The 12,074-nt window shown below is 40.6% G+C and overlaps 1 protein-coding gene across 1 annotated transcript; it reads right to left on the reverse strand.

The window, feature by feature from the left end:
- Positions 1-606: 606 nt before the first annotated feature.
- tnfsf14 (TNF superfamily member 14) lies at positions 607-9,403 on the reverse strand. Its single transcript, XM_072674405.1, has 4 exons — positions 9,167-9,403; positions 7,459-7,504; positions 3,954-4,043; positions 607-3,837 (listed from the first exon to the last, which is right to left on the reverse strand). The coding sequence occupies exons 1-4, from the start codon at positions 9,380-9,382 to the stop codon at positions 3,437-3,439; spliced, it is 753 nt and encodes a 250-aa protein (XP_072530506.1). The 5' UTR covers positions 9,383-9,403; the 3' UTR covers positions 607-3,436.
- Between the last annotated feature and the right edge of the window lie 2,671 nt (positions 9,404-12,074).

The raw sequence follows: 12,074 nt of genomic DNA on the forward strand, positions 1-12,074 counted from the left end.
AGAAGCAGATGAAAGGAAACCCAAACCAGACCAAAAAAAAAAATGTTACCTTGTAAACTGGAGATGAAAGCTGATATCACTGCAAAAGATGTATCGGCTTGTGTTTGTGTGTGTGTGTGTGTGTGTTGTGTAGTGAAAGGGAAAAACTGAACAGGCGAGTGGCTTATCAGACAGGCAGAGTGTTGTGTCATGCTGCCCTCGTAGTGCAGGCAACAAACATCCACGAGCAAGGAGGCCTGAAGGGTGAAGAGCAGCACAGTGCGCTGTGAGCGCACAGAAAGGCCTTATACATGGTTATGATGGCACATCCGGAGTGTCAGTCACTGACTGACTAGCTTTCGCCTGTGGGCCAACAGCAAAAGCCAAACCACAGCCTTGCAACTTGCGTGCAGCGAGCGTGCTTCTATACCCTTACGAACGCACTTGGGAAGGAATTGTCCTCCAGCACTTACTGTAAAGCAAGAGACCATTTTTTTACGGTAAAAATTTTTTTTTATTATTTGACCAAAAAAAAAAAAAAAAGTAAAAAATAGAAAACAAAAGTGAACATTAAATAATCACATTTAATTTAAAGAAACTTTCATACAGAATATATTATACACAGCATTTATTATCATTTATAAATGTGAAACACAGATAAACTTTGAAAACATAAGAGAACATAAGAGAACAAATCCCCAAACTATTCCTTGATTTTAGAGGCGTTTTAGTTGGGTCTCTTAAAGACTGGAATTAACAGAATGGTATTAAAAGCATTACAAGGTGCCATAGAATGCATTTATTGAGTATTTTGTAGTTACAATTGTAAGTATGAGACTCAAAATTGGGGAAAATTGCTTAGATGCTATTTAACAAGCCTATTTACCACCCTGTTATTTTACCTCCGAATGAAATTCTCTGATTTTCCTTCTATGAATTATGATAAAACAGTAGGCTTGGAAAGCTATTAGATATGGCAGTCTGTAGAACTGTACAGTAAGTCCCTCCAACATACAGTTCATTTCTAATGTGTAATTGTCCACACATTAGACAACTGGCTACTGCTGCATTTATACCATAGCAATTCATGGGCCCAGTTCTAGCCCACGCTTACTACTTTCATCCAGCCCACACACCCATAGGTATTTGTATTAAAATTTGTATTAAAAAGTATTACAAGGTGCCAAAGAAGGTATTGTTTGAGTATTTTGTAGTATTTCATGCTGTTCTTTGGTGTTTAAATAGTAAGTATGAGACTTAAGGTTGGATGAAACAGCTTAGATGCTGTTTAACAAGCCTATTTACCACCCTGTTATTTTACCTCAGAATGTAATTCGCTGATTTTCCTTCTATGAATTATGATAAAATTATCTAAAAGCTTGGAAAGTTATTATACCTGACAGTCTGAAGAATTGTACAGTAAAACCCTCCAACATACAGTTGATTTCTATTGTGTTATTATCAATTGCTGATTTTTGTATTTAAGGGCTACTCAAATACTACTACTACATTCATACCATAGCAAATGAGTTCTAGGTTACGATTACTACTTTCATCCAGCCCACACACCCGTAGGTATTTGTATTAAAATTTGTATTAAAAAGTATTACAAGGTGCCAAATAAAGTATTGTTTGAGTATTTTGTAGTATTTCATGCTGTTCTTTGGTGTTTAAATAGTAAGTATGAGACTTAAGGTTGGAGGAAAACGCTTAGATGCTGTTTAACAAGCCTATTTACCACCCTGTTATTTTACCTCAGAATGTAATTCGCTGGTTTACGTCCTGCAACGAATGTCACAGCCTATCAAAACTAGCTTTAACTTTTTGTGAGTATTCCAGAGTATTATCACAGTGTTGCTGTCCTCTCTGGGCCCTCTCAGTGACACAATATGTGTTTAGCTAGCTGAAGAGATTGTTGTAGGGTCTGGTAGGGTTAGCTTTTAGCCTAACACCTGCTCATTTCTCCGTCTCTGTTCTGGCTGTGACCCAGATGCCTTTATCTGTATTTCTTTCTCTCTAATCAGTGCTTCAGAAAGCGCTAGTTTTTAGCCTTCATATTCCCCCTAAAGTAGTCATTGCGTTTAGCCTCGGAAGGCTTTCGCTAGTGGGCTGTGTGTAGGTCCATCTTGAGGAGATATATATATAATGCGTCAAGACTGTTACTGGGCAGTTTAAGGGTTCTTTTAAGAAAGAACAACAACAACAACATACACTGAGCTCTTATGATTCCACTATGCTAAGTTAAAGCCAGTTGTCATTCTATGGCACCTTTAACAATTCTCAAAATACCACTGGATTGTCTCCAGGAGGGCTTTAAAGTCTTAATATTGTGTCGTAGCATAGGAACTATTTGCCAGATTAAAAAGTGCTTGTTTATACTTATAATATGTGAAATATGTAAGATTCTGACTGCGATGGCCAAGAGACACCATGGTTGGTGATAGTCTGATGCCTTTATATTTCATTGCTTTCTGAGCCCATCGTGACTCCAGCTTTAAAGTTAGTGAGGAACACATAAGCGAAATGACAACGACGAGCCTACGTGTCCATGTTTGTGCTATATACAGTAAAAAAAAAAAGATGATCTGGTGAAAACTGGATACTTTAAAGCAGGGCTCCAAGCAGAATTTAGTTCCAGACTCAATATAACATTACTATTAGAACAAACTGGAAAGGCCAATTATGATAAAACAGTGGGCTTGGGAAGCTATTAGATCTATTAGATCTTGGGAAGCTTTTAGATCTAGATCTATTAGATCTTGGGAAGCTATTAGATCTATTAGATCTTGGGAAGCTATTAGATTTGAAATTTTTAATGTCAAATAATCAATTGCAGATTTGGGGATTTGAGGGCTCAACTACTACATTTATACCATAGCAAATGAGTCATGGACCAGTTCTAGCCCACGATTACTACTTTCATCTAGCCCACACACTGCTGTAGAATGACGGCGATGACTGTCTGAATCTGAGTGCTGAAACTCAGCCACAGCTGGTTGCATTCGGGCCGATTTGGGCCCAAAATAGAAATACTAGGCTACATGACGACCACAGACTACATGGCCCAGAGTTCAAATGTGGTCTCTACAGCTGGCCCAGCTGGCCAACAGTACACCTGCCATGGCCTGTATCTCTCCAGAATCATCTGCTATCTGGGTAGTCTGCTTTGCTTATGTTCTTTGGACTGATTCGGGCTCCTGCTTTAAAGTACACCTTTCCAGTAAACCTTGAAAAAAGTCTGCTACCTGCAAATTTGGCTAAACTCCAGTGATCGATCATGTGGTACCAACAATACAATACAATACTGTGTCAAGCTAAGCATTACCACACTGCTTATGGCACCTTTAGTACGTCCACTGTCCAATCAAACATAAGTGCATTATGCATTACCAGCTGTGCTACTCAGCTTCGAGAGTCATGGTCAGTGTCCTGAATCCAAAATACCAAAACAGCCCGGCTACACCATAAACATGCCAAAGAAGTTGTCCCCCGAAGACTGCAGGAGAACCGTGCCTTTTTTTACTAGGACAAAAACAGTGTCACCCTTTAACAGATGGAACACACCGCCCAGGTAGCTGTTTCTCACAGAGCCTGATGTGTTGGCTGTTTGGGGGAGCCCAACACTGTAACGGTAACGTAGAAGCTCGATGGGATCTACGCCCTGGTAGCGTGGCGTGGTCATCACCATCGCGTGGTAAAACGAACCTTCACCTGCATTATAGCAGAGTTTGGAGTAGATGTAGTAATAGCCCTCCTTCTGAACCTCCAGCTTTCCAGCGTTGAACTTCAGCTCATAAAGGTCCTCCACTTCGCCATTCCACGGCATGACCCAGTCACTGCCCGGCCGACTGCTGCCAGCTTCACAATGAACAGCAGCACAAAGAGAACAGTGAACAAAGAAAGAGTGTTGGGTTAGTGCTCGGGGAGTCCTGAATTTCGACAAAGTAACAAAGGAGGTGTGCTATGAACCTCACCTGACAGATGTGCTAGAGGCTTGGAAGGCTTCAGGAAGGCAGGCCGCCTTGTCCTTGGGGGGACTGTGATATGTTCTTTGGCTTTTCCTCCTTAAACATCAAAAAAAAAAATTGTTAATTTCGGCACAAAGGTTCCCAACTTCTGCATTCGGTATAAACAGATTTCACAAATCCTTCAAAATGTATCTCCATTATAGGAGGAGGAGGAAGTCATGAAAAAAAGCTTATCTGGCAGGTCATTTTGGAACATTTTTGTATATATATATATGTGTGTGTGTGTGTGTGTTTATTTAGGTACAGTATATACAGTTATTATATTACTATTGTGTTTAATATATATATATATATATATATATATATATATATATATATATATTTATGTTTAAATAAAAAATATATAAATGTGTGTGTATGTATTCAGGTACAGTATATACAGTTATTATATTATTATTGTGTTTAAATACATTATATATATATATAATAATAAAATATATATAATACGCTTAATTCTTTCAGGTCATAACATTGTTCCCAGTTAAATTTCTGAGACCCAGTAGTTGGTATTTTAAACCGAAACTTCGTGCTACAGAGACAAATGCTTTGTCTAAATTCGATCTCTGATCTTTTTAGGGACTACTCATTTTTAGCTGATCCAGAACAGAAAATAGGAAATGTGCTTTGGTGCAACTTTGATCTTTTACACCTTCCCACTCCAACACCAACATCTGCATTAATTAATCATAGCACAGTAGATCCCTGACTGCAAGGCATTTCTTTTGTAGCGCTGAGCTATCACAGGTTAAGTTGTTGCTGTAAGTACAGCCTTTAAGTACAGCCTTTAAGTGCGGCCTTGTCCCACTAAAAACCTCCACAGCTCTGAAAGTAATAAAGACTCACGACTAACCTTTGTCACACTTCTTACTGGGCACTGTGACATTACAGACAAATGCATGTTTCACAATGATCTCATACAGAAGTGCACGTTTGCCATTTTATGACTCACTGAAGATCCAGTTTTGGCCGTTCTTCTGCTTATTTCTCTTACTATACTACTACAACTTTTGAGATGTTTCACAATTGCGTCTTTATTACTCATATTATACGATATAGTACACTGTTGGTAAAAGTGTGTTGTTGTAGAGCACTGACTCATCAAAGATTATGTAGAGGTCGTTTTTGAGAATATTTTGTTTTTTTTGGCTAAAATTTAGACATGACACAGAAGTGCATATTGGCATTTTCATTTGAGAAAACTTTGGAACTTTGTATCTCTGTATTGCAACATGCCATTTTTGTAATTCCTACATGTATTACTCATATTACAGCAAACACTTTTAGTAAATAAGTATTGGACTTATCAGCGGTTCTGCAGCCCTCATTTGTTTTGAAAGAAAATCAAGGCCTAGCCACTTTTTAAACCTCTATATATCTGAAAGCAGTGAAGACACGTAGCTTTAATGACTAACAGTGGCTTTACACATTGATGTTTGTTTCACAGTGAAATTCTACAGAGATGCAAGTTTTTATTATGTATAAAAACTTATAAATTATTTTTATAATTGATTTTTTTGTGCTTTGAAGCAAAAGTCACATGTATTACTCATATTACAGGAAACATTTGGCAAATAAGTATTGGACTCCTCAGTTGTTCTGCAGACCTCATTTGTTTCTAAAGAAAATCAAGGCCTAGCCACTTTTTATATACTTTCTATATCTCTGAAAGTAGTGAAGATACGTGACTTTCTGTTGGACACAGTGGCCTTACACACCGATGTTTGTTTCACAGTGAAATTCTACAGAGATGCAAGTTTGCCAACTTTGTGCTCTGAAGCAATTTGAACTGTTTGTATCTCCTCACTGCGACATATGATCTCTTTCAAAAAGTCGCAGTTAAATCAAGGCCTTACTTTTAAAGCCTCTACATCTCTGAGAGTAATAAGGATACATGACTATAATGACTAACAGTGGCTTTACACATCAGCGTTTGTTTCACAGTAAAATTTGCCTTTTTATAATTTATTTAATTTTTTGTGCTCTGAAATGTGCAAATTGAACCCTTTGTATCTCCTCACTGCAGCATATGATATCTTACAGTACACACAGTACACACTTACGGTACTTACCTTATAGCACTTATCTAAAGTTATGCATCACCAATTGTTGAAAAAATCAAGGCCTTGCTTTTAAAGCCTCTATATCTCTGAAAGTAGTGAAGATACAAGCCTTTGATTTCTACTGGACACAGTGGCTTTACACACACATGCCGTGGCCTTATACAGAGGTACATGTTAGCCATTTTATTATTTACAGAAAAATAAACTATTACATATTTAGTTAGGCCTTCATATCTGCTTACTACAACATGTGGGGTTTTCATACTTTTGCCTGAATCACTCCTAGCACAGTACCTTAGTGTGGAGCAGGTATTTGTCATTTCAGATGCAGTGGGGGCAATTATGGCCTGTTATATCCCCACACTTTAACACTTTAACATATGATATCTTTCAAATATTTGCCTTTATTACTTATGATACAGCACATGGTATTTGCTGTAGAGCATAGACCTTTGAAAGGTTATGTTGCACTGTTTTGTTTTGTGTTTTTTTTTTTTTTTTTTGCTCTGAATCTCTAAAAGTAGTGAAAATAGAATAATAAAATTTGGCTAAAACTAAAAATTATTTACTGACATTACACAGAGATGCATATTTGCCATTTATGACTTCCTGAAGATCCGGAAAGCTTTTTTTTGTTGTTGTTTTTGGAGCAACGTCAGCCCTTTATATCTCCTCACTGCAAAATATATAGTGTTTTTCCTACTTTTTGCATGTATTACTCATATTACTCATCTTGGCAACAACGTATGTGTCTAATAGCACTGATTTATTGTCATAAATTTAGCAAAACATCATCATACTTTTATGTAGTAATTTTTTTTTTCAACTCAACTTTTAAAACCTCTATATCTCTGAAAGTAATGAAGATATAAGGCTACATTTGGACACACTCTCTACTGGGAACGGTGACATTATAGGCAAATGCATATTTGCAATGTTTGCCATTTTATGACTTGGCACACTCTATACTGCACCTTATGGCAAGCTGGTGTATACTTTTGGCAAATCTGACTTTTTTCTTATAGCACAGACTTATTAAAGGTTATGTAGCAATAATATCTGAACAAATGATACTTTGTCTAAGTATATTTTCTGTCGGGCGCAGTGAAACTATGAAACTATGGACAAATGCATGTATCACAGTGACATTACACAGAAGTGCATGTGAGGTAAATTTGGAACCTTTTTACCTCTATTTTGCAACACATGAGGCTAAAATTTGGCATTTGACTTTGTATTGGGCCCAATAACATCATGTCCTGAACATTGTAGGTAAATCAGCAGGTTCAGTTCAGTGTCTTCGCATGAATTGACCTCGGATTTATGTCGTACAAATAAATGCTGAAATCTGAAATGACGCCATGAGTGAATCTGAGCGGCGTGTTCTCTACCTTTTCTTGCCTCGAGCCGAGAAGCTTCCTCTTTCTCACGAAGAAGCTGCGTAGACACATATTAGTATGTATTACAACATGTTACACAAAACAATACGAAGAAATTGAATGTGATGCACACACACACACACACACACACACACACACACAGCCGAAATAAAGTGAAGGTTTTGACACTTTCTCTGGTGCAGGCCCAATCAGTAATCGCTGTGATACACCTGCAGTCAGTGTGGTGCATGAGGCCAAACAGACAAGTGCTAACCAGGTCATCTGACCTGGCTAACCCACAGCATGCAACACACACGGTTCAGAGAGGAAACTGCAGCTCATGGGGGGCTTCAAGGAAGATGAGAAGAGGAGGAGCCTGACCAGATTAAATGCTAAAGTGTTTTTTCCGAGACACATCATGGAGCTCTGTATCTCAGTTTCCACTCCGTCCCATGCAGTAAAACAGTAGAGCAGATCGTCTGTATAAAACATTATATTAAATAATCATATAAAATAAAATATATAAATGTTTTTAGCAGAAAAATTCTAATAAATGTTTATTGGGTATTTTTTCTGGCTTTCTGACATAAATAGTTAGTTCACATTTTTATTTATTTATTTATTTATTCATTTTTAATTGTCCTCTATAAACCCCCTTTAAAAGCCTATGCCAAGTGTAATAAGCCTTTCTGCGTTAAAGGGTTAACCCCCTCCGTATCTCAGAAATGAATGAAGATACAAGGCCAACATTTGGCAGACGTTCTGCTGAGCACAGTGACATTATAAAGCCTTCTTTAAACAACGTGTTTGTTCCCTAATCAGCTGGGAATTCACTGGCGACTTTTAAGGCCTCCTTACCCTCGTAGCCAAAAAAAAAAGAGCTGAGAAAGGCCTTTAGGCCTTGGGCAGTTTTAAAAAACGGTCAAATTTAAAACCATGCTATATCTCGCATATGTCACCACTGAATTTACTATTTGACCAATACGAATAAACGCAAATTAACAGACATACAGAAGTTAATCCTTATTACTGATATGCTGGTGAGCCACTGAGCCACTTTAGCCACTGTAGGAGTCTGGATCCACCAGCAGCTCGTCTGGTTTACTTGACCGAAGGATTAACTAGATAAACTAGGTGTTGGATGGAAACTGAAAATACTGGCCTTGGAAAATTCTTATGCTTATTTATTTATTTATTTATTTTTATTAGTATTTTTATACATATCTAGCCCAGATAAGCAGCTTTACAAGTAGCATCCTCAGGCCTTTTAGGACTCAGGACCGCACGTCCCCCAATGCCCTTTTAATATGAAAGTTCACGTGTATGATCTAAAACCCGACTCCACTTTCAGCCATGTCATTACGCAGTCGAACCCCCTCAATCAAAGCAGCGTGAGTAGCGTCATTTCTGTCAAAAACCACACCATAGACAATAAAGAGGTCAATTTGGGTCTCGGGTATAGCTCAAACGAGGAGAGCGAAGGCTTGAATTAGACAAAAAAAAAAAAAACAACGAGGGCTGCAAAGCTCACAGCTCACAGCCAGGCAAGGTGAGGCGCGATCTGCCTGCTACTGGAGGACATTCAGAAAGACGTTTAGTAGAAGTGGACTTTCTGAAAGTCAGAGAGAAAGAGAAAGAAGCCAAAGACAAAAGTGAAAGAGCTTTCAGAAGAGCTGACCAGCCTAGTTTTAGGGTTTCTTTTATATTTAGGAGGACTTACTTTGTCTTGCTTGGTGTTGTAGAGGTTGTAGATGAAGCAGGCCTCCACCAATATGCCACAAAGAGCCATGATAACCAGTAAGAAGAGCAAGGTCTGGGTCACTTTGTATCTCTGGTATTGGGCCTTCCTCTGGCCCGGCTTGGGGGGCAGCGGGGGGAATCCGACCTGGCCGTCCACACAGAACACCGTGGGATACGGCATGCCTCTGTTATCCATGTCCACAAGGTCCTGTCCTTCAGACCCCAAAGCAGAGGTGACGGGAGGTCCTTCAAGAGCAATGAAGAGAAGATGCTGAGGAGAGGAGACGGCGTAGCAGTGCGCATGCACACATACACACACCTACGCTGAGAGAGAGAGAGAGAAAGAAAGAGAGAGAGAGAGAGAAACTCACGGTACGAAACCGGTAGCACTCCCAGTCACCAAAGTGGGCGGACGGTTCGAGACAAGACGCTTGTCCAAGTGTCAGGACAGGTTTGAGAGACCGGCCTTAAGAATAATGTAGAGCAAAAAGAAAGCAGAGCAGTAGAGTCAGAGACAGAAAAGGCTGTGAGTTTCCGCGAGAAGTGAGGAGGAAATGTATAATAGGGTGTGAAGGAGGAAAGACTCACACACGCTCTCGTATTGCTATCTTCATGGGTGCTTTCTAATTGAACCACGCTTCACCGTGGCTAAATATAGTGACGCTACACCATCAGCTGCACTGTTCTCTTCAACACAGTCTCTCAGTGTCTCTCAGTGTTTACATTCACACAGATACACTAAATGGACAAAAGTATTGGGACACCTGCTCCTTCTTCATGGTGTCTTCTGAAATCAAGGGTATTTAAAAAGAGCTGATCCTGCTTCTGTTGGAGTAACTGTCTCTACAGTCCAGGGAAGAAGGCTTTCTACTAGATTTTGGAGAAGGAGCATTGCTCAACCCATCCCAAACGTATTGGATGGAGCGCCACCATTTTCCACTGCTCCACAGCTCAACGCTGGCGGGCTTTATACCTCTCGGTTCATGTTCATCTGCTCCTGAGAGTCCTTCTACTTTAGCTGCTAGGTCTCTCGGGGGAAGTTTCTACCAGCTTTGCTTCGCTCCATGTTTAGGAGTGATTTTCCCCCACTCCTGGCTGATCTGCTCCTGGTGGTTGAGGTTGGTTGGATGAATCTTGTAGGCCACCAAAGCTGTCGAACCATGCCACAGATTAGACTGAGCTCTAGATTAGACTTGGCCTCAGAGCATTTGCCTTTCTGAGATAACATGGACTAGCCTAACATGTGGGGCCTGTCTGGTTAGCCCAACTGGGAACTAAAACATCTTGTCCATTAGAAAAGCTCATTCCATGTTATGGCCTCACATATGGATGCCCAGCAGATTCAGTGATGGGACCAGGAGGGGTCAAACATGGGCTCCATATGAACTGTACACTGTACATTAGGCCTAGGTGAGACCCATGTGAGGCTGATTTGGGAAGCCCAACTGGGTTCCAGTAACAACACATGTACAGACCCACTCAGAGCCCACCTGGAACCCACCTAGTCCATGTTCCACCCATGAGAGCCCCACATGAGCATGTTGGTTGGGTTAGCTTAGTCCTTGAGGGGAACAAAACAATACCCACAACATGATGCTGCCACCCCCAACCGTCACACAGACGTCTTATCTGATCACAGTACCTCATCTAATACATCTGAGAAACTCTAGACATGCTTTGATGTGTGTTTTCTTCAGAAATCGCTTCTTCTTGCAATGGTCAGCTCCACCGAAAGTGAACTCCCTCGAGTGCAGTGCGATGTTACTACAGACGTGATACTACTGTCTGTCTGCAGCTTGACTACGTCAGCCCTACTTTCATTATTAAATAACAGTCATCTTGCATAACTGTGGTCAGCCATCCAGCAGTTATTTGCATGTGTATAGAGAATGGTGACCTGGTTCTGGGTTGTATTTTGTATACAGAGTTCACCACTGACTCGTCTCTTACTAATAACTGTAGACTGTAGGTCTGTAAATGACAAGTGCCTCACAGCAGGTAGCACGCAACCTTGATATACACTATGTGCAGGGATCCAGACGCTGGATTCAGGCGCTTTAAGGTGCTACCATTGTACACCATCAGCCATACCATTAAAACCACCTGTCTAATCTTGTGTAGGCCCTTCTGACGCCAAAAAAACACCTCTGACCACCCGTTTCTGACAGACGTCAGCAGCAGATGCTCAAAGTCCTGTAGGTTGTGAGATGGAGCCTCCATGTACTGCATCAATGAGCCCATTTACACCTGATCACTGCAGGCGACAAGTATCTGGATCGTATTTTGATTAGATTTTAGCCACATGCGTTTACACGTGGTAGTCAAATCTGATTATTACTGGGGTTTCCGTTCTACTGGGAGGGGTCTTGGTTGCGTCTAGGCGAGACGGACGCCTTTGCACTGCTACCACATGTGGCTCAAATGCGTCTCAGATCAGACCACCTCCCGAAGTGGTCAGAGTGATCGGATTCGTGTCTGATTTTAGTTCACACTAATTTTTTGCAACACTTATGTTGCTTTGCCTTATCCAGATATAACCCTGACCCTACTCAAGATGCATTAAGTGACCAGGTGTAAACGGGCTTAATGAGACCCCCCCAAATGATAATCAGATCATTGTTATCCATTTCACTTGTCCAGGGCCGGCCCAAGCCTTTATGGGGCCCGAAGCAGATTTGGGGCCCCCCATACCACCACCTCAGCACCAGATGCTTCATCATTTCATAGGGAGAGAGATATTGTGCAATCCGCTGAAGCGCCCGGGCCTTTATCCACCACCCAAGCGGCCCTGGTAGCATTGGGGCCCTAAGCGGTCGCATAATGCGAGTATGCCTTGGGCCGGCTGTGCACCCGGCTGATTTTAATGTTATGGCTGATCGATGGATAGT

This window comes from Salminus brasiliensis, chromosome 3 (assembly GCF_030463535.1).
Source record: "Salminus brasiliensis chromosome 3, fSalBra1.hap2, whole genome shotgun sequence".
Lineage (NCBI taxonomy): Eukaryota > Metazoa > Chordata > Actinopteri > Characiformes > Bryconidae > Salminus > Salminus brasiliensis.